Raw genomic sequence first — 25,504 nt, 5'->3', positions numbered from 1 at the left:
AGCCTGCAATATCTCTGAGGTCTGCCTGTATTTACATGGCTTTTAGTCTACGTTTTCTAGCCTAGCTCTATTCAGTCAAAAAAAACAAGACCAGGAGCTGACTGTGGCTCAGATCATGAACTCCTTATTACCAAATTCAGACTTAATTGAAAAAAGCAGGGAAAACCACTAGACCATTCAGGTATGACCTAAATCAAATCCCTTATGATTATACAGTGGAAGTGAGAAATAGATTTAAGGGCCTAGATCTGATAGATAGAGTGCCTGATGAACTATGGAATGAGCTTCATGACATTGTACAGGAGACAGCGATCAAGACCATCCCCATGGAAAAGAAATGCAAAAAAGCAAAATGGCTGTCTGGGGAAGCCTTACAAATAGCTGTGAAAAGAAGAGAAGCGAAAAGCCAAGGAGAAAAGGAAAGATATAAGCATCTGAATGCAGAGTTCCAAAGAATAGCAAGAAGAGATAAGAAAGCCTTCTTCAGCGATCAATGCAAAGAAATAGAGGAAAACAACAGAATGGGAAAGACTAGAGATCTCTTCAAGAAAGTTAGAGATACCAAGGGAACATTTCATGCAAAGATGGGCTCAGAAGGACAGAAATGGTATGGACCGAACGGAAGCAGAAGATATTAAGAAGAGGTGGCAAGAATACACAGAAGAACTGTACAAAAAGGATCTTCACGATCTGGATAATCACGATGCTGTGATCACACATCTAGAGCCAGACATCTTGGAATGTGAAGTCAAGTGGGCCTTGGAAAGCATCACTATGAACAAAGCTAGTGGAGGTGATGGAATTCCAGTTGAGCTATTTCAAATCCTGAAAGATGATGCTGTGAAAGTGCTGCACTCAATATGCCAGTAAATTTGGAAAACTCAGCAGTGGCCATGGGACTGGAAAAGGTCAGTTTTCATTCCAGTCCCAAAGAAAGGCAATGCCAAAGAATGCTCAAACTACTGCACAATTGCACTCATCTCACACACTAGTAAAGTATTGCTCAAAATTATCCAAGCTAGGCTTCAGCAATACTTGAACCGTGAACTTCCAGATGTTCAAACTGGTTTTAGAAAAGGCAGAGGAACCAGAGATCAAATTGCCAACATCCACTGGATCATGGAAAAAGCAAGAGAGCTCCAGAAAAACATCCATTTCTGCTTTATTGACTATGCCAAAGCCTTTGACTGTGTGGATCACAAGAAACTGTGGAAAATTCTGAAAGAGATGGGAATGCCAGACCACCTAACCCGCCTCTTGAGAAATCTGTATGCAGGTCAGGAAGCAACAGTTAGCACTGGACATGGAACAGACTGGTTCCAAATAGGAAAAGGAGTCTGTCAAGGCTGTATATTGTGACCCTGCTTATTTAACTTATATGCAGAGTACATCATGAGAAACACTGGACTGGAAGAAACACAAGCTGGAATCAAGATTGCCAGGAGAAATATCAATAACCTCAGATATGCAGATGACACCACCCTTATGGCAGAAAGTGAAGAGGTACTAAAAAGCCTCTTGATGAAAGTGAAAGAGGAGAGTGAAAAAGTTGGCTTAAAGCTCAACATTCAGAAAACGAAGATCATGGCATCCGGTCCCATCACTCCGTGGGAATAGACGGAGAAACAGTGGCAACAGTGTCAGACTTTATTTTTGGGGGCTCCAAAATCACTGCAGATGGTGACTGCAGCCATGGAATTAAAAGACGCTTACTCCTTGGAAGAAAGTGAAGTGAAGCGAAGTCACTCAGTCATGTCCGACTCTTTGTGACCCGAGGACTGTAGCCCACCAAGCTCCTCCGTCCATGGGATTCTCCAGGCAAGAATACTGGAGTGGGTTGCCATTTAGTTATGACCAACCTAGATAGCATATTGAAAAGCAGAGACATTACTTTGCCGACTAAGGTCCGTCTAGTCAAGGCTATGGTTTTTCCAGTAGTCATGTATGGATGTGAGAGGTGGACTGTGAAGAAGGCTGAGCACTGAAGAATTGATGCTTTTAAACTGCGGTGTTGGAGAAGACTCTTGAGAGTCCCTTGGACTGCAAGGAGATCCAACCAGTCCATTCTCAAAGAGATCAACCCTGGGATTTCTTTGGAAGGAATGATACTAAAGCTGAAACTCCAGTACTTTGGCCACCTCATACGAAGAGTGGACACACTGGAAAAGACTTTGATGCTGGGAGGGATTGGGGGCAGGAGGAGAAGGGGACGACCAAGGATGAGATGGCTGGATGGCATCACTGACTCGATGGACTGGAGTCTGGATGAACTCCGGGAGTTGGTGATGGACAGAGAGGCCTGGCGGCTGTGATTCATGGGGTCGCAAAGAGTCGGACACGACTGAGCGACTGAACTGAACTGAACTGAACTTCTAGCCTAGAACTAACATTGGGATGGCTGCGTAGTAGGGTGAATATATGACCTAGTGTTGGGATATGGTGAAATATACATTTGAAAATCCAGAGAATTTAAGCATCACTCCACAACTGGACTCCATGTTTGTTTAGGAATTCTCTGTTTCCACAAGAAATAAAGCATTATCATTGGTTTTATTTAACCCCATAACCAGGGGGAAGGCTCAAATACCATGACTTTTCTCCTGGATTAGAAAACAGGCATGAAGTACTTAACTCTTTTGCAATATTAATTTAAGGATCAGTAAAAGGGAGGAGCCTGGTAGGCTGCAGTCCATGGGGTCGCTAGGAGTCAGACACAACTGAGTGACTTCACTTTCACTTTTCACTTTCATGCATTGGAGAAGGAAGAGCAACCCACTCCAGTGTTTGTTTGTTTTTACTTTATTTTACTTCACAATACTGTATTGGTTTTGCCATACATTGACATGAATCCACCACGGGTGTACATGAGTTCCCCATCCTGAACCTCCCTCCCATCTCCCTCCCCATATCATCTCTCTAGGTCATCCCGGTGCACCAGCCCCAAGCATCCTGTATTCTGTATTGAACATAGACTGGCGATTCGTTTCTTACATGATAGTACACGTTTCAATGCCATTCTCCCAAATCATCACACCCTCTCCCTCTCCCACAGAGTCCAAAAAGTCTGTTCTATACATCCGTGTCTCTTTGCTGTCTTGCATACAGGGTTATCATTAACATCTTTCTAAATTCCGTATAGATGTGTTAGTATACTGTATTGGTGTTTTTCTTTCTGGCTTACTTCACTCTGTATAATAGGCTCCAGTTTCATCCACCTCATTAGAACTGATTCAAATGTATTCTTTTTAATGGCTGAGTAATACTCCATTGTGTGTATGTACCACAGCTTTCTTATCCATTCGTCTGCTGATGGACATCTAGGTTGCTTCCATGTCCTGGCTATTATAAACAGTGCTGTGATGAACATTGGGGTACATGTGTCTCTTTCAATTCTGGTTTCCTCAGTATGTATGCCCAGCAGCGGGGTTGCTGGGTCATAAGGCAGTTCTATTTCCAGTTTTCAAGGAATCTCCACACTGTTCTCCATAGTGGCTGTACCACCAACAGTGTAAGAGGGTTCCCTTTTCTCCACACCCTCTCCAGCATTTATTGCTTGTAGACTTTTGGATTGCAGCCATTCTGCCTGGTGTGAAATGGTACCTCATTGTGGTCTTGATTTGCATTTCTCTGATAATGAGTGATGTTGAGCATCTTTTCATGTGTTTGTTAGCCATCCAAATGTCTTCTTTGGAGAAATGTCTAGTTCTTTGGCCCAGTTTTTGATTGGGTCATTTATTTTTCTGGAATTGAGCTGCATAAGTTGCTTGTATATTTTTGAGATTAGTTGTTTGTCAGTTGCTTCATTTGCTATTATTTTCTTCCATTCCGAAGGCTGTCTTTTCGCCTTGCTTATAGTTTCCTTTGTTGTGCAGAAGCTTTTAATTTTAATTAGATCCCATTTCTTTATTTTTTCTTTTATTTCCAGTATTCTGGGAGGTGGATCATAGAGGATCCTGCTGTGATTTATGTCGGAGAGTGTTTTGCCTATGTTCTCCTCTAGGAGTTTTACAGTTTCTGGTCTTACATTTAGATCTTTAATCCATTTTGAGTTTATTTTTGTGTATGGTGTTAGAAACTGTTCTAGTTTCATTCTCTTACAAATGGTTGACCAGTTTTCCCAGCACCACTTATTAAAGAAATTGTCTTTAATCCATTGTACATTCTTGCCTCTTTTGTCGAAGATCAGGTGTCCATAGTTGTGTGGAGATAAATCCACTCCAGTGTTCTTGCCTGGAGAAACCCAGGGACGGGGGAGCCTGGTGGGCTGCCATCTATGGAGGTGCACAGATTCGGACACTACTGAGGCAACTTAGCAGCAGCAGCAGCAGCATAAATGGTTCCCAGGTGGTGCTAGTGGTAAAGAATTGGCCTACCAATACAGGAGACACAGGAGACAAGGATTTGATCCCTGAGTCAGGAAGAGCCCCTAGAGATGGAAATAAGAACCCACTTCCGTATTCTTGGTGTGAAATCTGATGAACAGAGGAGCCTGGTGGGCTACAGTCCATGGGGTCACAAAAAATCGAGCAAGACTCAGTGCCAATAGGGTAATAAATCATGAAGGGAATCAGTCAACGTAAAATTTTGTTCCATTGAAAACACACTGAAGTTGTTTCTCTAGACATAGAAAAAAATCCCTGAGTCCTGTAATAGCAGATGTATTTTTCCAGCAATATCATCATTTGTAAGAATAAGGTCACAATGCAGGGAAAAGTCTAATTCTCCAAAAACTAGAAAAAGACTAAAAGAGTTCTGTTTGTGGAGATCTCTTGTTCAAATAGTTGAAAGTTTCAGTTCAGGGATTCCGTCACTCAGCACCAAGAGAAATTAGGTTTGAAAAAATTAAAGATGTTGAGGAGGATGCTCATCAGATGGGACAAGAGACTCGAGATGGTGCAGCCACCGTGTCGTTATAACTGGTAGACAGACTTGGGATTCCTAAGGTCTGCTCTCCTGGCACTAAAGTGAACACAGGAGAAGAAGAGCAACCAAAGAAAGACTGAGTCCTGAGGCCAACAGAGCACCTGTCAGGGGCTTCCTGGGAGCACCGCCTCCTGTAGAAAAGAAACAGGTGTTGGTCCAGGAGGCTGAGGAACTCCTGTCACTTTCCTGGGGCTGCCCCTCCCTAACCCCCCCAGCCCCGCCCTCACTGAGGGGCTCCTATGTCCTCCACCCCCACCCCCACCCCAGGCCCAGCAGCTTTTTGTCACCTCCTCCTTCCTTCCTGCATCACAGAGTCACCCCAGGCCCTGACACCCCCTGCTCAGACTCAGGACTGGAGCCAGTGAGGAATCAATCTGCTCCCTTTACTGAGGTCTGGATCCTCCCCGAGGAGGGCATAAAGGACCAGGGAGCAGGTCCCCAGAGGAGGGGCTTTGCTTCCTGACAGCCTTGAGGGGCTGCAGGCAAACCTCCTTCCTTCGCTCCCCTCCAGCCTCTGAGCCAGTAGCACACACAGATCTCAGGACCAGAGTCCTTGCCCCCATCTCTTCCTGGTCCCCCCAGCTGGGCGTCTCTATCCCAGCTCAGGCCCACCATACCCGGGCACCTCTGCTCAAGGCAGGGCCGCTCAGTGATGGGGCTCTGGGTCGCCAGAAGGCTGGTGAGGTGCAAATCACAGGCTGAACCACAACTGCTGCTGCTCCAGGAGCACAGGCCTGGCCTCACCCCTTCCCCCAGTCTCTCCTGTGGGGCTTCTGCCTTGCCTGCTTGACCCAAGCCACTTCCTGTGAGAACAGGCCTTTGGAGTTGGGTCTGTAAAGGCCTTCCCACCCCTTCCTCCTGGGATGAGAGCCCAGCCCCTCTCATCTTGGCCCCTGTGTGGGTCCCCTTCCTGCTGACACATCATGTGGAGCCCCCATGCTGCTCTCAGCCCCCGTGAGTCCTGCCCTCGCCCTGACTGCCTGCTATTCTCACACCACCTACCCTTGGGCCCTGCCAGCCAGCAGTCTGTGCAACTTCAACAGGCCCCCAGTCTTCCTGCACCCAGCCACCCCCCCGCCCCCACTTCCCATTGTCATCTGACAGTGAGGAGCTATCAGAACTGAGGCCTGAGCTTGTCTGAGTTCTTGCTGTCAGGTTATATGAGGTCTTACTCACCTGGCTCATTTCTAGGATGAGGAGGTTCAGTGAAGGGCAGGGGTTGCATGGGATTCCCAAATCCAGGAGGAAGGTGTGGGAAGGCGTTTGCAGACCCTACTCCAAAGGCCTCTTCTCATATGAAGTGGCATGGCAAGCAGGCAAGCAGGAGCCCCACAGTAGAGACTGTGGGGAGGGGATAGGCTAGGCCTGTGCTCCTGGAGCAGCAACAGTTGTGACTCAGCCTGTGGGACTCCCCTCCTTGTCCCCACACTAGGCCCTGTGCCCCTGCCTTCCCTCTGAATTCTGCCCTCAGTACCTCTTCTTGTAAAGGATCCAGGCTACGATGCCCATTATGACAAAAATGGCAAGAACCCCAAGGGCGATCCAGGTGATGGGACTGATGGCTGGGGCCATGGGCTGCTCTGTAGGCGGGACTGTGGGCTGCACTGTAGGCTGGACCGTGGTCGGTGATGCTGCAAGGAGAGCAAGAGTGAAGCCCTTGTCCAGACCCCAAGCTCGGCAGATGCCTCCTCGCTCTCCTGACTCAGTACCCCTATTATGCAGAATTTACACCCATCATATGGAAGCCCCTGATATAGATCCTCAGGCGAGACAGGGGGAAGGGAGGAGCCCACTCCTCACAGGGCTCTGACAGCTAATGGGGGAGCAAGGTTTCCAACACAGGCACTCAATCCCGCTATGACATCAGAGATGGTGACATGAGGATACAGTCCTCAGGAGCTACAGCCGAGGTGGTATTGACAGATTTCTAGAAGAAGGATTGGTGACATTTGAAAGAAGATTCTGGAAAGAGGGTACAGTGAGAAATAAACCCCAGAAATCAAAAAGATGTCTACAGGTTTGGAATTAGCAAAAATCCATGCTGAGTTGACCAAAGGCCTGTGCTGTGAGGAGAGACGTCAGGAGGTGGGGGAGGAAGGATATGACAGAGTATCCCCAGGTCATTGCTCTCCCAGGAACAACTCACCTCCCGATGGATCCCTTCCTCAAACACACACACACAACACACACAGACACACACACACACACACACGGGAGTGGGTCCATGTCACCATGAGAGGACGATCACTTTCTCCTCCCTTCTCACTTACCCGTGGTCTTCAACATTTCCTCCCAGCGCACCATGAAAGCCTGAAGCCAAGCCCGACAGTCTCCCATGGAGACCTTCTTCAGGAAGTCGGTCACTGCCCTGTCACTCTCCCACTTCTCCTTCATCCATCTGCCTCCAGGGTGATCCACTCTCCAGTGGCCATTCTCCAAATCAAAGTGGAGACTCATTTGTCCATTCAAGCCAAACTGCCAGGATCCACTGATGTGTCTGTCATCCTCACAGCGACATGCCATCCTGGCCTGCAGGGTGAGGGGGTCTGCTCCCACCATGGGAAAGAAAGAGCTCAGCCTCTGGGCTTGACAGATTCTTTGCCCCACCTGGGTCCACTTCCCGTGGCCCAGCTAATGTGGCCCTTTGCTCTCCCCAAAGGCCACTCCTTCCACTGGTGCTGGGAGCCAGCATGGGGTATCCCACCCGTGGCAAAGGTCATGAGGAAAGGGGCCTGACAAAACGCAAAGGCGAGATCAGGCCTCGAGGAAAACCCCCTGGGCTTTCTCAAACATCTGCCCCCCAAACCACAGTCTGCCTGCCTTACTGCATTATGCTCTCACCAACTCTTCTGACATTAACAGGGGGCTGTCCCCCCACCACCTTTCTCTGGAAAGAGTTAACTTAGAGCTCCAGCTAACAGTCTCCTGCATATAAAAGGAGTGTTTTGGCTCAGACCCCTCTGATGGCTCTCTAACTTGCCTTACCCAGACTTTTACAACTACACATGTGATTGTTTATACCCTCCCAACTGTGAGAGGCACCATAGAGCCTTTCAAAGAGTTAAAAAGTTATTAGAATAGCGCTGGTATATGATTTCACTGTTGAGCCAATACTTGTTGCTAAGTTCCCATATCTCTTACCCACTGTGCATCTGGGAGTATATTTGTTAACATAGTTAAAATGTAAAAAAAATAAAATAAAATAAAATGTAGCCTTGAAACTAACCACATCAGACTTTTGAGCTAATTGGTTTTTTCTTTGTTGTAACTTACTGCACCTTTGCTCCATGAAAAATGTAACTTTGTTTGATACTTTCTGAGGCTGACATAGATTAGACATATAAAGAAAAAACACTTCAAGGGAAAATAACTTTTCTGGTTGAACAGCCTTTATCAAAAGAGGGTCTTAAAATGTTTCACAGGTCTCCAAGGCCAAAAGATATTGTACACAACATCATTTGTGAAAAAGATATAATAGTCCTTTTTAAAAATAAATCTATGAGGTCTTGCTCACCAAAACAGCTTGGTCTCCCCGTGTCAATCATTCTCTCTCTCCCTCTCTTTTTTCAGGCTGATCCCTTAGAACATAGAGGCTCCCTGCGTTCATTTATTTGCCCGGGTTTCTAAGACCTAAATGGAAAGACGTTCTGCGTCTTCACTCCCTCGGGAGACCAGGAGGACACCTGTGGCCTCCATGAACAGGGCAAACTTCTTATATTGAAGTTTTATTGGCTTTCTATGTAAACCAAGAAATATCAGCCTCTTTCTATCTATTTTCTTATCTACAACATTCTTTTCTTATCTCTCTTTAAATCTATCGCCAACTCAGTCCCTGCTTCAAATTACCCTAAATCCACCAGGACTAGACCCTGACAAGTGGCGCCCGGAACAGGCTATAGGGAAGGACCAATATCCAATTATATTTTTTACTTATAAACAGTGAATGTAGCTGAGCCCCTAATCTGGCCCTCCTGTACTTGGACTTTCTAACTCACCTCTGGCCATGCGTTTCCCCAGTGCAAAGTCATGCAGTTGGTCCTTGATCCAGTCCCTGATGTCTCTGAGTGTTTCGACCTGTCTTTCCCAGGCCTCCATGGTTTTCACTTCTTCTCCTAGTAGACTTGTGAATATGATCTTAGCATGTCCACAATCATAGGAGAGAAAAACCTCTCCATCCACCTGCCCTTGAACCTCACACCACAGCTGTCTACGTCCGGGCTGAAGGTCGACGGTGAAGTTATAGGAAAGAGAGTGAGCATCTGTGAAGGCAAAGCGCAGTGAGGGTGAGGCTGGGAGAAGAAGACCCATAGGCCTCCTCCCCCAGTTCTGTGAGAGCAGAGTGGGGTTGCAGGGCTGGGCTGACAGAGCAGGACGGCTCTGCCTGCCGCCCCCAACCCCTCACCAGGTACAACTGAGGAAGACAACGAAGCCTCAGTCAGGCAAGAAACACCACAACCCTGCATGTGCCCCATTTCCACTCTGCTCACAAGCTCCCCACGTGGCACTAACAGACACATACGTTTCCCAGGGATCAGCCAGGCTGGTTCAGAAGGAAAGGCCTAAATCCACAGGACTGTCAGCTTCTCTCTGAGTGTTCTGTGGGAGATGCAGAGGGTGAGGGGGCTGTTCCTGAGGAAGCGGATCACAGCCAGTGGGGCTGGGGGTGGGGAGGATGAGCACAGAACCCAAAATGGGGAAGGGAGAGTTTATAATTATGGGTCACTGGGCTTAGCAAGGCCGGGGAGACATGGTGATCTTCAACTAGAATGGGTCTTGGAAGCCTGGAGAAAGGCCTGGCCTACACAGCATGAAAGAGAAAGTCCAGAACTTCCGAGGCAGGTGGTAGAGGAGGGAATCCAAGGCTCAGAGAAGTGAACCTGCCAGGGAAGACACTGTATGAAAGGGCAGGAAAGTGTGCAGCCCACCAGCTCCATGGGAAAGCCTGATGGACTCCAGGGAGCCCAAGAGGAAAGCGTAGATGAGAAGCATCTCCAACAGCTCAAGGATGACTTTTGCAGAAAGTCAGGGATGGTGGGAAGAGACTATGTTCCTGTGGGCTTCTATCAGGAACAGGGATGGAGTTTGTGGAAAAATCAGATTCCAGGTGGGGGTACTTTAGGGCAGCAGAAAAGTAGGTGCAGGGATCAAAGTGATTAGGGAGTCTCAATGCCAGTCAGGGCCTGACAGCAGAGAACATGATGCTGGCTCATAGCACAGGGTGATCCTAAAGGCAAACCTATGGGCCGGAACCTAGATACAAACTCACTGGACCACTGAAAGAAATAAAGAGAGACAGAACACAAGGCTGATTGATAAGGAAGTCAAAGGCAGCCATCCCTACCAAACATCTGATCCAGGCCCATTTTCCAGATCTGAGCCACTTCTCAGAGCTCAGCCACCAAAGTTAGAAGCCACATTCTAAAGAGGAGGGCCCTTTCATCACCACATCGAATGCAAAAGTCCTTCCATTCTTTCCCAAAGAGCCACATGGTTATTTACTGGGGTAAGTGAACCTGCAGAAGCAGAAACTACTCTCACATTCGCATTGCACTAGTGTGTTTCTAATATCTGGCACAGGAACCGTAGCATCATCATGGTCCCCCAAGTGTTGAAGCGATGCTCAGAGTACCAGGCCATTCATGGACAGAAGTCCCAGGTTCTGGTGCAGTGGTTATCACTGGGTCACAGACCACACAGCAGTCATTTCGCATGCCCTGGACTTGTGACAGGCATGGAGACCTGAGTAGCTAGTAAATTATCGTGGGGTGAAGGCTACCATATTAATGAATTCCAGATTCAAACTTCAGACTCTACCTCCCCATCCTCCAATAGTCCATGTACACAATATCCTCTTGAGGGCTGCAGGGGTGTGGTCCTTATCCTATCTCCATTTAACTGCCACTGTGGCCTTAGGTTTCCTGTAATGGTACAGAGAAAATATCTGAGGCTTTGCAGACCCTAGGTCTCTGGTGCAACCTGCTGTCCCAGCACAAAAGCAGTCACAATTGGTGAACGATGAGCATGGCTGGAGCTGCTCCTTGGGCAGATGACCCAGCAGAACCGGTGATGTCAGAGGTGTCTGTGGTCAGAAAGGTGCTACATGCCATTTTCTACTTGAAGGCTCAGAACACAGACCCCGAGTATCCTGAAGCTAGGCCATGCCACTTCCAATGGAGAAAGTCACACCATTTAAACGTGGCTCCTAGTGTGGGCCTGGGGCCTGGCAGAGATGAGGCCTCTGGTCATGGACTGGGGTTGCCCATCGTGATGTGGGCTCATCAACCCCATGTCATTAGTTCAGCTAGGCCAGCCATCATAGGATAGAAGTGGTTATGTGTTTTGGCATAAGCAGGGCCACAAGGAACAAACAAGATCCACCAGCAGGTGGCCTAGATGTGACACTAGAGTTGTTATATGGCCACTATCCTCTGCTCACACCTCTGGATTCCTGTATGGCACTTTGGACCAAGGTAGCTACTCTGTAATAAAGGAGCGGGGGCGTTAGCCCATAACTTCCAGATGGTTTTTATTTTCCTAAGAAAAAGTACTGCATGCTGAAGACAAATAATTCCCAAAACTAGTGAAAGAAAGCAAAACTTTAAAGGTGAATCAACTGCATTACCTTGTAGAAGTTAAGAAAATAAAAAGCAGTTGGTAGTAAGATTGTTAGTTCAAATGTGTGTGTTTAAACAATTTTAAAACTATTTTGTAATACTATACCTATACCTCAGAGGCAACTATGTGTAAAAAATTTACACAAACATTTTCAGTTCAAGCTAATAAAAGTGATATTGAGAAAGTATTCCACATCATTAAGTCTGTCTTCGAAAGTTGAGATGCTAAAGCATTCCTAAGGCATGGTGTTCTGGAAGACAAATGTGCTTCTGTGGTGCTGGGTGATGTATGTGACTGGCTGGCTCCAAGTGGGCCTCGACAGGCACCTTCCTCCTGACACTGGGGGACTGTGAGAGGAGAGTCAGACACAGGCTCCCAGGGCTTCATGGAGCTCTGTGAGACACTGGGCCAGCTTCTGGAACTCCACTTCTCCTCTGGATCGAAGGCCCAGCACAAGCCATCACATAAATAGTTCATCAGGACAGTTGATAGTCTGGGCTATTTGGTAACCCTCTTTCAGGTACGCAGCCACATCAAACGGGTAGATGTCCACTTAGGACATTTGGTCAGAGTCATAGACACATGGGCTCTTTTAGTAGCAGCATGCTGACTTCTTAGTTGTGGCATGCAGGATCCAGTTCTCCCACGAGGGATCAGACCCAGGCCCCTGCATTGAAGTGTGGAGTCTTAGCCACTGGATCACCAGGGAAGGCTGGAGAACTCATTATTAACCAGACTTTCAAAAGCCATCCATTGATCCCATGTGTTTGCTGTTCCCTAGACAGTGAGAGTCCATGGGGAACAAGACTTGGAGAGGGATTGGCTTTGCTCTTAACTTGAAGTTGTCATCAATGATGGAGCTCCTGGCTGCCACGTCTTTGTGGATGACATCCTTCTGACCAGGTAGCTCATTCCACAGGCAATCTGAGCAGCCATGTGAACTAGGTTTTGTTGAGAAGTTTCCTGCAGACTATTGGCCTCTACAACTTTGCACTGTCATAAAAACAATTTAAGATACCCCCAGTTCATGTAAGGCAATCACCATGGGCTTTCCCCCTTTTTCTGTTCACACATGGGTAATAGGATGATTTCTGTGATGAAGATCTCGTAGCTCACAACTTTCAGGGAGCATCGCTGTCACCTGAATTTCAGAAGCTCGATCTCTAATTGTTTTTACAAATGCTTGTTGCTTTTTATCTGGATCTTTTTCATCTCCATAAACTCCATGGATAGTACACCAAAAGGTACCTTCTTAGAGTACTTCTTTTGAGTTCCTCTCCCTGGATAGATATTTTGATATCATTCACCTTAGCTCTGGCCTCCGAAAGAGCGACACTTCTCAAGTCCTACTCTACCCACAAGGTTGGATAACTGGACATGGGACTTGTACTGTTGGGTGTGTTGCCTCTCATATACTGAGACATCTGGGAATGACTGGGACTGAGACAGCCCTTGGGAACTACTGCTGGCGCTGATACTACCTTCCAGTTCAATCCTTTTCATACGATGAAGATGCAAAACAGCTAATACTAGTACTGCAAGAGATATAACTGGACAGCAAATCCCTAGGCTGATATAAAACACACGTGCAGACACAGCTGGAGCTGCAAGTACAGGATCATAAATGGGTTCCTCTGCTCGTCGTTTTGTCCAAGGCTGAAGTTTTCCTTCCTCAATTTCTGGATGGCAACTTTTCCTTCGTTTCAACTCTAAGATGTGAAGCTTTTTGAAGTTACTGTCAAGTTGAGCTGCATTTAGTATCATAACTTCAGAATCTACTTTTCCAGGACAGGACAGCTCGAGCCCAAACAGTGATACAGTGCGTGGGAGTTCTGGGGGCAGGGGGGGGCCCAGTCTGCAGGCAGCATAGCGAACCCAAGCTGTACGAGTGGCAGCCTGCAGATCCCCATCCCAGGGAGACAGCCCTGTACATCCATCCTGCTGTGAGTGCCCGCCTCCACCGCCAAGGAGAAACCAGGCCACCTGCTGCCGCCCACCCAGCCCAAGCCATTGATAGATGAATAGCTCCTACACTGGCCACCCTGCTGGTGTTAGCTGATCCGTGATGAAGAGCACTGGTCCTTCAAGGGCCCAGAGCAAGTAGGAAAGGGACCTAATTCCCTTCAGCAGTAGTAAGAAGGGATCAGAGAGCAGTAGGGAAGGGACCTGTGGCCCTCTAGGGCCGAGAGCAGTAGGGAAGGGGCCTACTTCACTTCAGGAGAAGAAAGAACGGACCAGAGTGCAGTAGGGAAGGGAGGTACATCTCTTCAGCATAGTAAGAAGGGACCAGGGAGTCATAAGGAAGGACCTGCCACGCCTTCTTTTGCCAAGGACAGTATGTAAGGGAGCTACTTCCCTTCAGCAGTAGTAATGAGGGACCAGAGAGCATTACGAAGAGACCTGTTGGTCCTCAAGGGCCGAGAGGATTAGGGAAGGGGCCTACTTCCCTCAGCAGTAGTAAGAAGGAACCAGAGAGCATTAGGAAGGGACCTGCTGGACTTCAAGGGTCAAGGGCAGTAGGGAAGGGGCCTACTTCCTTCAGCATTAGTAAGAAGGAACCAGAGAGCAGTAGGGAAGGGACCCACTGGTCTTCAACGGCCAAAAGCAGCAGGGAAGGGGCCTACTTCCCTCAGCAGTGGTAAGAAGGAACCAGAAAGCATTAGGAAGGGACCTGTTGGTCTTCAAGGGTCAAGTGCAGTAGGGAAGGGGCCTACTTACCTCAGCAGTAGTAAGAAGGGACAAGAGAGCAGTTAATAAGGGACCTGCTGATCTTCAAGGGCCAAGAACAGTAGAGAAGTGGCCTACTTCCCTTTAGCAGTAGTAAAAAGGGAACAGAGAGCTGTAGGGAAGGGACCTGCTGGTCTTCATGGGCTGAGAGGAGTAGAGAAGGGGGCCTACTTCCCTCAGCAGTAGTAAGAAGGAACCAGAGAGCTATAGGGAAAGGACCTGCTGGTCTTCAAGAGCTGAGAGGAACAGGGAAGGGGACTACTTCCCTCAGCAGTAGTAAGAAGGAACCAGAGAGCATTAGGAAGAGACCTGCTGGTCTTCAAGGGTCAAGTGCAGTAGGGAAGGGGCCTCCTTCCCTCAGCAGTAGTAAGAAGGAACCAGAGAGCAGTAGGGAAGGGACTCACTGGTCTTCAAGGGCCAAGAGCAGCAGGGAAGGGGCCTACTTCCTTCAGCAGTAGTAAGAAGGAACCAGAAAGGATTAGGAAGGGACCTGTTGGTCTTCAAGGATCAAGAGCAGTAGGGAAAGGGCCTGTTACCTCAGCAGTAGTAAGAAGGGACGAGAGAGCAGTTCATAAGGGACCTGCTGATCCTACAAGGGCCGAAAACAGTAGAGAAGTGGCCTACTTCCCTTCAGCAGTAGTGAAAAGGGAACAGAGAGCTGTAGGGAAGGGACCTGCTGCTCTTCAAGGGCCGAGAGCAGAAGGGAAGGGGCCTATTTCCCTCAGCAGTAGTAAGAAGGAGCCAGAGAGCATTAGGAAGGGACCTGCTGGTCTTCAAGGGCTGAGAGAAGTAGGGAATGGGCCTACTTCCCTCAGCAGTAGTAAGAAGGAACCAGAGAGCATTAGAGAAGGGACCTGCTGGTCTTCAAGGGCCAAGTGCAGTAGGGAAGGGGCCTACTTCCCTCAGCAGTAGTAAGAAGGAACCAGAAAGCATTAGGAAGGGACCTGTTGGTCTTCAAGGATCAAGAGCAGTAGGGAAAGGGCCTATTACCTCAGCAGTAGTAAGAAGGAGCCAGAGAGCAGTAGGGAAGGGAGGTACATCTCTTCTGCAATAGAAAAAGGGACCAGAGAATCATAAGGAAGGACCTGCCCATCCTTTGTTTGCCGAGAGCAGTATGGAAGGGAGGTACATCTCTTCAGCAGTAGTAAGAAGTGGGTAGAGAGTGCTAGGGAAGGGAGTGCTTGGTCCTTCAGGCGCTGAGAGCTGTAGGGAAGGGACCTACTTCCCTTCAGAAGTAGTAAGAAGGGACCAGAGAGCAGTAGGGAAGGGACCTGCTGGTCTTCAAGGGCCGAGAGGAGAAAGGAAGGGGCCTACTTCCCTCAGCAGTAGTAACAAGGGACGAGAGAGCAGTTCATAAGGGACCTGCTGATTCTACAAGGGCTGAGAACAGTAGAGAAGTGGCCTACTTCCCTTCAGCAGTAGTGAAAGGGTACAGAGAGCTGTAGGGAAGGGACCTGCTGCTCTTCAAGGGCCGAGAGCAGCAGGGAAGGGGCCTACTTCCCTCAACAGTAGTAAGAAGGAACCAGAGAGAAGTAGCGAAGGGAGGTACATCTCTTCAGCAGTAGTTGAAGGGGCCAGAGAGACCTGTCGGTCTTTCCTTGCCGAGAACAGTATGGAAGGGGGCTACTTCCCTCAGCAGTAGTAAGAAAGGACGAGAGAACAGTAGGGAAATTATCTACTTCCCTTCAGCAGTAGTAAGGAGGGACCAGAGAGCAGTAGGGAAGGGAGGTACATCTCTTCGGCAATAGTAAGAAGGGACCAGAGAGTCATAAGGAAGGATCTGCCGGTCTTTCCTTTGCCGAGAACAGTATGGAAGGGAGGTACATCTCTTCAGCCGTAGTAAGAAGGGGCCAGAGAACAGTAGGGAAGGGACTGTCTGGACCTTCAAGCTTCGAGACTGTAGCAAAGGGACCTACGTCCCTTGAGCAGTAGTAAGAAGGGACCAGGGAGCATTAGTAAGTGACTTGCTGGTCTTCAAAGGCCGAGAGGAGTAGGGAAGGGGCGTACTTCCCTCAGCAGTATTAAGAAGGAACCAGAGAGCCGTAGGGAAGGGACCTACTGGTCTTCAAGGGCCGAGAGCAGCAGGGAAGGGGCCTACTTCCCTCAGCAGTAGTAAGAAGGAACCAGAAAGCATTAGAGAAGGGACCTGCTGGTCTTGAAGGGCCAAGTGCAGAAAGGAAGGGGCCTACTTCCCTCAGCAGTAGTAAGGAGCCAGAGAGCAGTAGGGAAGGGAGGTACATCTCTTCAGCCGTAGTAGGCAGGGGCCAGAGAGCAGTAAGGAAGGGACTGCCTGGTACTTCAGACGCCGAGAGCTGTAGGGAAGGGACTTACTTCCCTTCAGCAGTAGTAAGAGGGGACCAGACAGCAGTAGGGAAAGGACCTGCTGGTCTTCAAGGGCCCAGAGGAGTAGGGAAGGGGCCTACTTCCCTCAGCAGTATTAAGAAGGAACGAGAGAGCAGTAGGGAAGGGACCTGCTGATCCTTCAAGGGCCGAGAGGAGTAGGGAAGAGGCCTACTTCCCTTTTGCAGTAGTAAAAAGTGACCAGAGAGCAATAGGGAAGGGACCTGCTGGTCCTTCAAGGGCTGAGAGCTGTGGGAAGGGACCTACTTCTCTCAGCAGTAGTAATAAGGAACCAGAGCATCTCAGGCAAGGGATCTCCTTCCCTTCAGCAGTTGTAAACAGGGACCAGAGAGCAGCAGGGTAGGACCCGCTGGTTCTTCAAGAGCCGAGAGCAGTAGGGAAGGGGCATACTTCCCTTTTGCAGTAGTAAGAAGGTCCAGACACAGGAGGGAAGGGACCTGCTGTTCCTTCAAGGGCTGTGAGCAGTAGGGAAGGACCTACTTCTCTTCAGCAGTAGTAAGAATGTACCAGAGAGCAGTAGAGAAGGGACCTGCTGGTCCTTCAAGGGCTGTGAGCAGTAGGGAAGGACCTACTTCCCTCAACAGTAGTAAGAAGGAACCAGAGAGCATTTCAGAAGGGACCTGCTGATCCTTCGTGGCTGAGAACAGTAGAGAAGTGGACTACTTCCCTTCAGCATTAGTAAGAAAGGACGAGAGAACAGTAGGGAAATTACCTACTTCCCTTCAGCATTAGCAAGAAGAGACCAGAGGCAGTAGGGAAGGGACCTGGTGGTCCTTCAAGGGCAGAGAGCAGTAGGGAAGGGATCTACTTCAGTTCATCAGTAGTACGAAGGGACCAGACGGGGCTCTGTGCACAGATCATCAATACAGTTTAGTCACTCAGTCATGTCTGACTCTTTGCGACCCCATGAACCACAGCATGCCAGGCCTCCCTGTCCATCACCAACTCCCAGAGTTCACCCAAACCATGTCCAATGTGTTGGTGATGCCATCCAACCATCTCATCTGCTGTCGTCCACTTCTCCTCCTGCCCTCAATCTTTCTCAGCATCAGGGTCTTCTCAAATGAGTCAGCTCTTCATATCAGGTGGCCAAAATATTGGAGTTTCAGCTTCACCATCAGTCCTTCAAATGAACACCCAGGACTGATCATCTTTAGGATGGACTTGTTGGATCTCCATGCAGTCCAAGAGACTCTCAAGAGTCTTCTCCAACACCACAGTTCAAAAGCATCAATTCTTCAGCATTCAGCCTTCTTCACAGTCTAACTCTCACATCCATACATGACCACTGGAAAAACCATAGCCTTGACTAGATGGACCTTTGTTGACAAAGTAATGTCTCTGCTTTTTAATATGTTGTCTCAGTGGATCATAATTTTTCTTCCACGGAGTAAGCATCTTTTAATTTCATGGCTGCAATCACCATCTGCAGTGAGTTTGGAGCCCCCCCCCCCAAAATTAAGTCAGCCACTGTTTCCCCTGTTTCCCCATCTATTTCCCATGAAGTGATGGGACCAGATGCCATGATCTTTGTTTTCTGAATGTTGAGCTTTAAGCCAACTTTTTCACTCTCCTCTTTCACTTTCATCAAGAGGCTTTTTAGTTCCTCTTCACTTTCTGCCATAAGGGTGGTATCCTCTGCATATCTGAGGTGATTGATATTTCCCCCAACAATCTTGATTCTAGCTTGTGCTTCTTCCAGCCCAGTGTTTCTCATGATGTACTCTGCAGATAAGTTAAATAAGCAGGGTGACAATATACGGCCTTGACAGACTCCTTTTTCTATTTGGAACCTGCCGGGGGCCAGCGTGAGGAACTCCGCCCATGGCAAAGGTCATGAGGAAGGAGGCTTGGCATATGCAAAGGCGTGAAGTCTCAGGAAACCCCCTGTTCCCGAGCATCTAACCCCAAAACCAGAGTCTGTTTTATGCTCTCACTTACACCTCTGACTTTACGGGGGGCTCTCCCCCATAACCGTTTCTCTCGGAGAAGGAGTAGACATGCAGCTCCAAGGCAATAAAAATTCTTGGGCGTGACAAGAGTGTTTCAGCTTACGGACTCCTCTGAAGGTTATCTAGCCCACCTGTATAGGTTCGTCCGGCCACATGTGATTGTTTACAGCCTCCCAATCTGAGAGGCACGAGATGTTTTAGACTTACTAAAGGCAAATTCTTTTGGGGAGTTAAAAATTATTAGTATAATGGGTTGGTTAGGAATTATATTGGTGAAGGGTTTTTCATTTGTTGTGTCAATAATTGCTGCCAATTCCCTGCTCTGGGTGGGACAAGGATGTCTCAGGTCAAACCTCTCTGCTGACAGACTAGCTTGTGTGACAGGATTATCCATACTCCTGCCACATGATTGTTTACTACCTCTTAACCATAAACAGCACAGAGAGTTTTGGAGTATTTTGAGAGTCCTAATTAGCATAGGGCTTTTTTTTCTTGTTGAGTCAATGATTGCCGCCAGGCCTCCATATCCTTAGGCACCTGGGAATATATTAATCAATATATTTGGACTATAGAAAAGGAAATATGGTAGTTTTTGATGTTAGCAATACTAGACTTTTTGAGTTGATGGATTTTCTCTTTTGTAATAGATCACTGTACTTTGTTATAAATCACTGTGTCCTTGCTATGTAAAATGTAACTTTATCGTATCTTATGACTAAATAGATCTTAAGGGGAGCATTGGTGAAAGGATTTTCATTTGTTGGGCTGATGTTTGCTGCTAAATCTCCATGTTCCCTACCCTTATAATGAATATAACTAGCATATAGGAAGAAATAAGTATTAACCTTTAAGCATATAGGAGAAATAAGCATTAACCTTTAAGATTAATCATGTTAACCTTGGGTTAAATAAATTCCTTTCTTGATTGTAACTCACTACACCCTCATGCTATAGGAATGTAACTTTACTGGAGGGTGGTGCCTGGTTTAAGAAAAAACACCCTTGGAAAAAAATAAGATTTTGGTTATCAGAAAGAAAGAATCATAAAATCCCTAAGAACTTTTTATGTGAAGCACCTGATTTTGATAGAGGTCAGGACTGTTGACTCCCGCGTGACTCTGTATTCATCCCTATGTGTAACAAAGGTATATAAGCAAACCCAAAAATAAAGAAATCGGATCAGTTTCCGGAAAGACTGATTCCCCCATGTCGCTTCTTTCTTGCTCCAGTTTTTCTGGCTGAATTCCCGTCTGGAGCATGGATGCTATTCCACGTAATCCAAGTTGTTCAGCCTCCTTTTCTCCACTAATCTTCCTACTACACTATCCATTTTTAATCTCTCTATATCTGTGATTAAATATGCATTTTTCCAAAGACGCCGACTCCGTCCTCACCTTCGAATCACCCTGGATCCACTGGGGCTGGACCCCAGCAGGAACCAGTCTGTTGTTCCATGTCCAGTTCTAACTGTTGCTTCCTGACCTGCATACAGGTTTCTCAAGAGGCGGGTCAAGTGCTCTGGTATTCCCGTCTCTTTCAGAATTTTCCACAGTTTGTTGTGATCCACACAGTCAAAGGCTTTGGCATAGTCAATAAAGCAGAAATAGATGTTTTTCTGGAACTCACTTGCTTTTTCAATGATGCAGCGGATGTTGGCAATTTGATCTCTGGTTCCTCTGCCTTTTCTAAAACCAGTTTGAACATCTGGAAGTTCATGGTTCATGTATTGCTGAAGCCTGGTGCGGGAAAGCCACGGCTGCGACAGGGGACAGGAGCAAGGCGGCTGCGACGGTGCAGAAGGGCAGATCATGGGCTTGTGGTTTTTAGGGCGGCTCTGGGTGCCTTCCCCCGGCTCCAGAACTCCCACTTTCTGGGGCCGGGCTGAGCCCTGGGGCGGGGGGCGCCTCAACACCATTTCCTGTAGCGTTCTGGCCCCCTCTTCTCCTAGCGTCACCTCCCAAACTCCCCGCATTACTGCTCCACCAAGGCACCCCTGTTATGGCCCAGAGAGCCCGCAAGTAGCCTGGGGGAGCCACCGAGGAGTAAAGGACCCAGGGGAGGGAAAAGAGGAAAGGGCGGCGGCGCCACCCCGCAAGAAGTTTCGCGAACCCCCGCGCACCCAACTTCCTCGCGCCGGCCGCCCTCCGGGCCCATCCCCCGCCCCCCGCGCGCAGGTTCATCCCGGAACTCACCCCCGGGAGTCCCGCTGAACCAGACAATGAGAAGCAAGTCCAGGAAGCCAAGAGGCGTCTCAGGGCCACCCATCTCTCCCTTTACCACCTGGATCTCGATTTTGCAGGCATGGAGGATGCCAGGTCAGAGGAGCCATCCTTTCTGGGGAGGCAGACACTGCGCTTCTGGCGCTGCCGGAGCTGCTCCACCCGCACGCCCCGGCCCGGCCCGGGACAGGCCCCTGCGGTCATTAACCTGAGGCTTCCCCAGACTGCTAATTCGCAGCCAGGGTGTTGCCACTTCCTCCTCTTCCCACTTGTTGGAGGCGTTCCGCGAGCTGATAGCCAGAATATTCCTAGTTTGATCATTTTGATCTCCCTAATTAATAGAAATTGATCAGAGGTCAGGAAAGAATTTCTGGCAAGAAGGTCATGGAGGGGAGAGCTCAGGGCTTCCTGCTTCCCCATCTCGAGCTTGCCTTGATCACTGACCTTTTCATTGTATTGAGTTTCCTTAAGGTTTTTCATACCATCTTATAAAAACTTGAAGGAACTTTTCAGCCAACCCAGTTATTGTGTCCGGTGCCATTCAGGTGGCAAACTTAGTTCATAAACGTCGTCTGTGTCCTGACCGGTCCACTGATCTGCCCTTCTCTCATCTCTCTCCCTCTACTCGGGCTTCCTGAGTCCCAGAGACACAACAGTATTGAAATTAGGCCAGTTCATCACTGCAAGTTTGCTTCGGTCCCATTTGTTTATTTTTCCTTAAAAATTTCAATGCCGATGCATTTTGAAGAAGGATTCTGTGTAATTCTACAGGTTGTTTGCCCCTCCTTTTTTTTTCTGTATAATTGTACAACTTTGAAAATTACATAAGTTATAATGATCCAGTATTATTTGTCATTCAAAACAAAACAAAACAAAACAACTTTCTCTTGCTCCCAGCAACCATCCAAGGGGAATTAAAGTTCCTGAAAGAAGGCCAATTCAAGATGGCTTCTACTCTGGTAGAAACAGAAAACAAAAAGATGAGAAAAAGCAATAAAGAAACAGATCCTCATCAAACTTACATACTTTTGCACAGCAAAGGAAACCATACACAAAACAAAAAAAGGCAAACTACATACTGGGAGAAAAGATTTGCAAATGATGCAGCTGATAAAGGGTTAATTTCCAAAATATACGAAAAGCTGTTACAACTCAATAATAAAAACAGGGAACCCAATCAAAGAATGGGCAGAAGATCTAAATAGACATTTCTCCAAAGAAGGCATACACATGGCCAATAGGCAAGTGAAAAGATGCTCGATATCAATATTTATTATTTTTAATTAATTAATTTTAAAAAATTATTTTATATTGATTGGAGTATATAGTTGATTAAAAATGTGTGTTAGTTTCAGGTGTACAGCAAAGTGATTCAATTAAGCATATACATGTATCTATTTTTTTTACAAATTCTTTTCCCGTTTATGTTATTATAGAATATTGAGCAGAGTCCCCTATGCCACACAATAAGTACTTGTTGGTTATCTATTTTAAGTATAGTAGTGTGTATACATCAATCCTAAACTCCCAGTTTATCTCTCTCCATCACCTTTCACCTCTGGATATATGCCCGGGAGTGGGATTGCTGTATCATATGGTAGCCTGAACCTGCCTGCAATGCAGGAGACCTGGGTTTAATCCCTGGGTCAAGTCATGACCCAGACAGTAGGAGCGATTTGGCTTTTTAACAAGTAGGATAGGCGTGTTATAAGGAGAGTGAGTAGGGCACAAGAGACCCTGACGCAGCAGCTTAGAGATGTTGGATTTTAATCCCTGCTGATGTATTTGGGAAATAGGATATTGAGGTTGATTGGGAAACTTTGTTGGATCTTTTAGACAAATATAAATGGGAGTATGGTGGGAGGCGATGGTAAACCCTATCCCAGACTATAGGGTTTACAGACGAGGAGGGTAGTGGGGGAGGTAAAGAAATAGTAGGTTCGAGAAGCAGTAGCCAGGCCAGGTCAGGAGAAAGATTTGGAACAGTGAGGAAAGGCTTGAATTTGGAGAGTAGATCCTTTCCAAGGATTGGAGTGGGGCGATTTGGGAGTACAAGGAAAGAATGAGAGAATGGGGTATTTTGAAGTGTGCAAGGCAAAGGCTTGGTAATCTGTGGTGTAGGCGCTAAACCGTCAACCCCCATGACAGAGATCTGAAAGACTTTAGTTTTTCTGGAATAAGCAGGCGTGGCAGAACAGGTGGCCTCTGTGTTGATAAGAAAAGAGATCGGCTTCCCTGCCGCTGTGAGTTACCCTGGACTCCATAAAGGTGATGAGAGTTGGGGCCTGGGGCCCTGGGTACTTTCAGTCTTCAGCGGCCAGTCCGAGGAGCCTGGGCAGAGCTGGGTCTGAGGACTCCTGCTCGGGACCGGGAGGAGATGTCCGGATCCCTAGAGAGGGATTAGGGCAGCCCGCCTTCCAATGTCGCTTTATGCCACAATTAGGACATGGGCCGGGAGGGGGCCTGGGCTTTGGGCGTGAGCAGGCCCAGGGCCCTTCTCTACCGCACTTGCAACAGGGCCTAGATGATTTCTTCTCTCTGTCAGAGGATTAAGGTTTGGAGCTGTGTGGAGCAGAGGTTAAGAGATGATATTTAGCCTGATCTCTTCGAGCCTTTACTAGTTTTGCCTGTTCTTCCCATTTATTGAAAAATTTTAAAGCCAAATTTTAAAGATCTCATTGAGAGGTTTGAGGGCCTTCCTCTCTGCCTCTTTTAGCTTTTTTTGAATGTCTGGGGATGATTGGGAAGTAAAATGGGTATTCAGGACAATAGTACCTTCTTTTGAAGTTGGATCTAATTTTGTATATTTTTGTAGGGATAGAATTCTAGCTAGGTTAACAGAACAATGCCTTCTGTTAATCTAGCTAGAATTTGTGCTGCATTTTCATCTGATCTTTGAGTTATTTCTTTGAGTTTATCAAAGTTAACAGCCTTATGTCCTGCTTTTTGGAGGGCTGTAGTAAGGCAAGTCACCATGTGATTATGGGCTGTTCACCCCAGATGTCCTGCCTGGTAGGCCCAATCAGGCCCAGGTGCCCCTGGGAATGGCACCTAGGTCTACAGGTTTAGTACCATCAGTTTGATGTATTTCATGCGCATGAGCCTGAGAAGCTTGACAGACTTGTTCTTTCTCTTCTGGGAGGAGGGTAGAAGAGAGTATAACATAAATATCATGCCAGGTCAAGTCATAAGACTGGGTGAGGTATTTAAATTATTTTAAATAAAAGTGTCCCTTGAGAGTCCCTTGGACAGCAAGGAGATCTAACCGGCCCATCCTAAAGGAAATCAGTCCTGAACATTCATTGGAAGGACTGATGCTGAAGCTGAAACTCCAATACTTTGGTCACCTGATGTAAAGAACTGACTCATTGGAAAAGACCCTGGTGCTGGGAAAAATTGAAGGCAGGAGGATAAGGGGATGACAGAGGAGGAGATGGTTGGATGGCATCACCAACTCAATGGACATGAGTCTGAGTAAGCTCTGGGAGTTGATGATGGACAGGGAAGCCTGGTGTGTTGCAGTCCATGGGGTCTCAAAGGGTCAGACATGACTGAGCGACTGAACTGAACTGAAACAAGTGTCAGGGTCAGAGGAAAAAGAGCCAAGATGTTTCTTAATTTGAGATAAATCGGAGAGGGGGAATGAGACGTGTACCCGAACAATGCCTTCTGTACCAGCCACCTCTACTAAGAGAAGGAGGGGAGCAGGAGAGATTCAAGGTCCTGTTTCTTTAAGGCCCTTTGCAGCCAGGTGTGAGGAGGGGATTTAGGGAGGTCGGATGGGACTTGAGACTCAGGTAGCAGGGTAGCAGGGTGGATCAAAGCCGCAGAGCCCCTTCCAAACAGGCTTGGGGGGAGGGTGAGAAGTGGTGGCCGCCTGCACCTGAGAGCAAGAGGAGAGGGGGAACCTAAGGTGGAGGTTGGGGAACTGGGTCTGCTACAGTGGGATTAGGGGCGATTGGAGGTGCACTGTGGTCAGAAGGCTCAAAAGAAGAGGAGGAAAAATCCGAACAGGGATCAGGAGATATAGTATTGGGGGGATGTGGCCCAGGATGGGCTAAAAGTACTTCAGGAGTAAAACAGGAAGTACAGAGAGGGCCAAGGGTGGAAAGCAAAGAAAGCCTGAACATAAGGGATCTCTGACCACTTGCCATTGCGGCAGCCAAAGTTATAGAGGTCCCGTAAAGTACTGGAATGGAGGGTTCCGTTTTCTGGCCATTGGAACCTAATATCCAGTTGAGATTGTGGCCAGACAGTGTTAGGGTGATAAGTGAGTTGCATTGGCCTTATCTCTCCTTGAAAACCCAAGGTTTTTAGGTTTTGGAGAAGGCAGCCTAAAGGGGTAGATTTTGTAGGTTGGGACTGAGAATTTCCCATTATAGACAAATAGGGAGGGAGGGCAAACTAGGGAGAGAGAAAAACGAGGAGAAAAGTCTCAAAGAAAAGGCGTACCCACTCTCACGGGCTTCTCAGACAGCCAGATAGCGGCAGGGTCTACCTTGATATCAGTTCAGTTCAGTCACTCAGTCGTATCCGACTCTTTGCAACCTGATAGACTGCAGCACACCAGGCTTCCCTGTCCAACTCCCGGAGTTTATTCAAACTCATGTCCATTGAATCCGTGATGCCATCCAACCACCTCCTCCTCTGTCATCCCCTTCTCTTCCTGCCTTTAATCTTTCCCAGCATCAGGGTATTTTCTAATGA

General features: G+C 47.7%; 1 protein-coding gene and 2 pseudogenes across 2 annotated transcripts in view; 1 reads left to right on the top strand and 2 right to left on the bottom strand.

Annotated features, from left to right (window-relative positions):
- Positions 1-8,148, top strand: part of LOC138444961 (low-density lipoprotein receptor-related protein 11-like) — a 53,703-nt pseudogene extending 45,555 nt beyond the window's left edge.
- The window catches only part of LOC138444956 (UL16-binding protein 3-like), a 47,515-nt gene continuing 24,792 nt past the window's right edge, over positions 2,782-25,504 (bottom strand). For both annotated transcript variants that reach the window (XM_069598702.1, XM_069598703.1), the window contains exons 2-5: positions 8,919-9,182; positions 7,194-7,469; positions 6,398-6,554; positions 2,782-5,054 (exon numbers count right to left, since the gene is read on the bottom strand). In XM_069598702.1, the coding sequence (XP_069454803.1) occupies positions 4,868-5,054; positions 6,398-6,554; positions 7,194-7,469; positions 8,919-9,182 (884 nt within the window). In that variant the 3' untranslated portion in view covers positions 2,782-4,867. The remainder of the gene's footprint in view (positions 5,055-6,397; positions 6,555-7,193; positions 7,470-8,918; positions 9,183-25,504) is intronic.
- On the bottom strand, positions 11,900-20,843 carry LOC138445163 (tyrosine-protein kinase RYK-like; annotated as a pseudogene).

Source organism: Ovis canadensis, chromosome 8, assembly GCF_042477335.2.
Source record: "Ovis canadensis isolate MfBH-ARS-UI-01 breed Bighorn chromosome 8, ARS-UI_OviCan_v2, whole genome shotgun sequence".
NCBI lineage: Eukaryota > Metazoa > Chordata > Mammalia > Artiodactyla > Bovidae > Ovis > Ovis canadensis.
The sequence above is the reverse complement of the archived record's forward strand: the minus strand, read 5'-3'. Positions and strand labels throughout refer to the sequence as shown.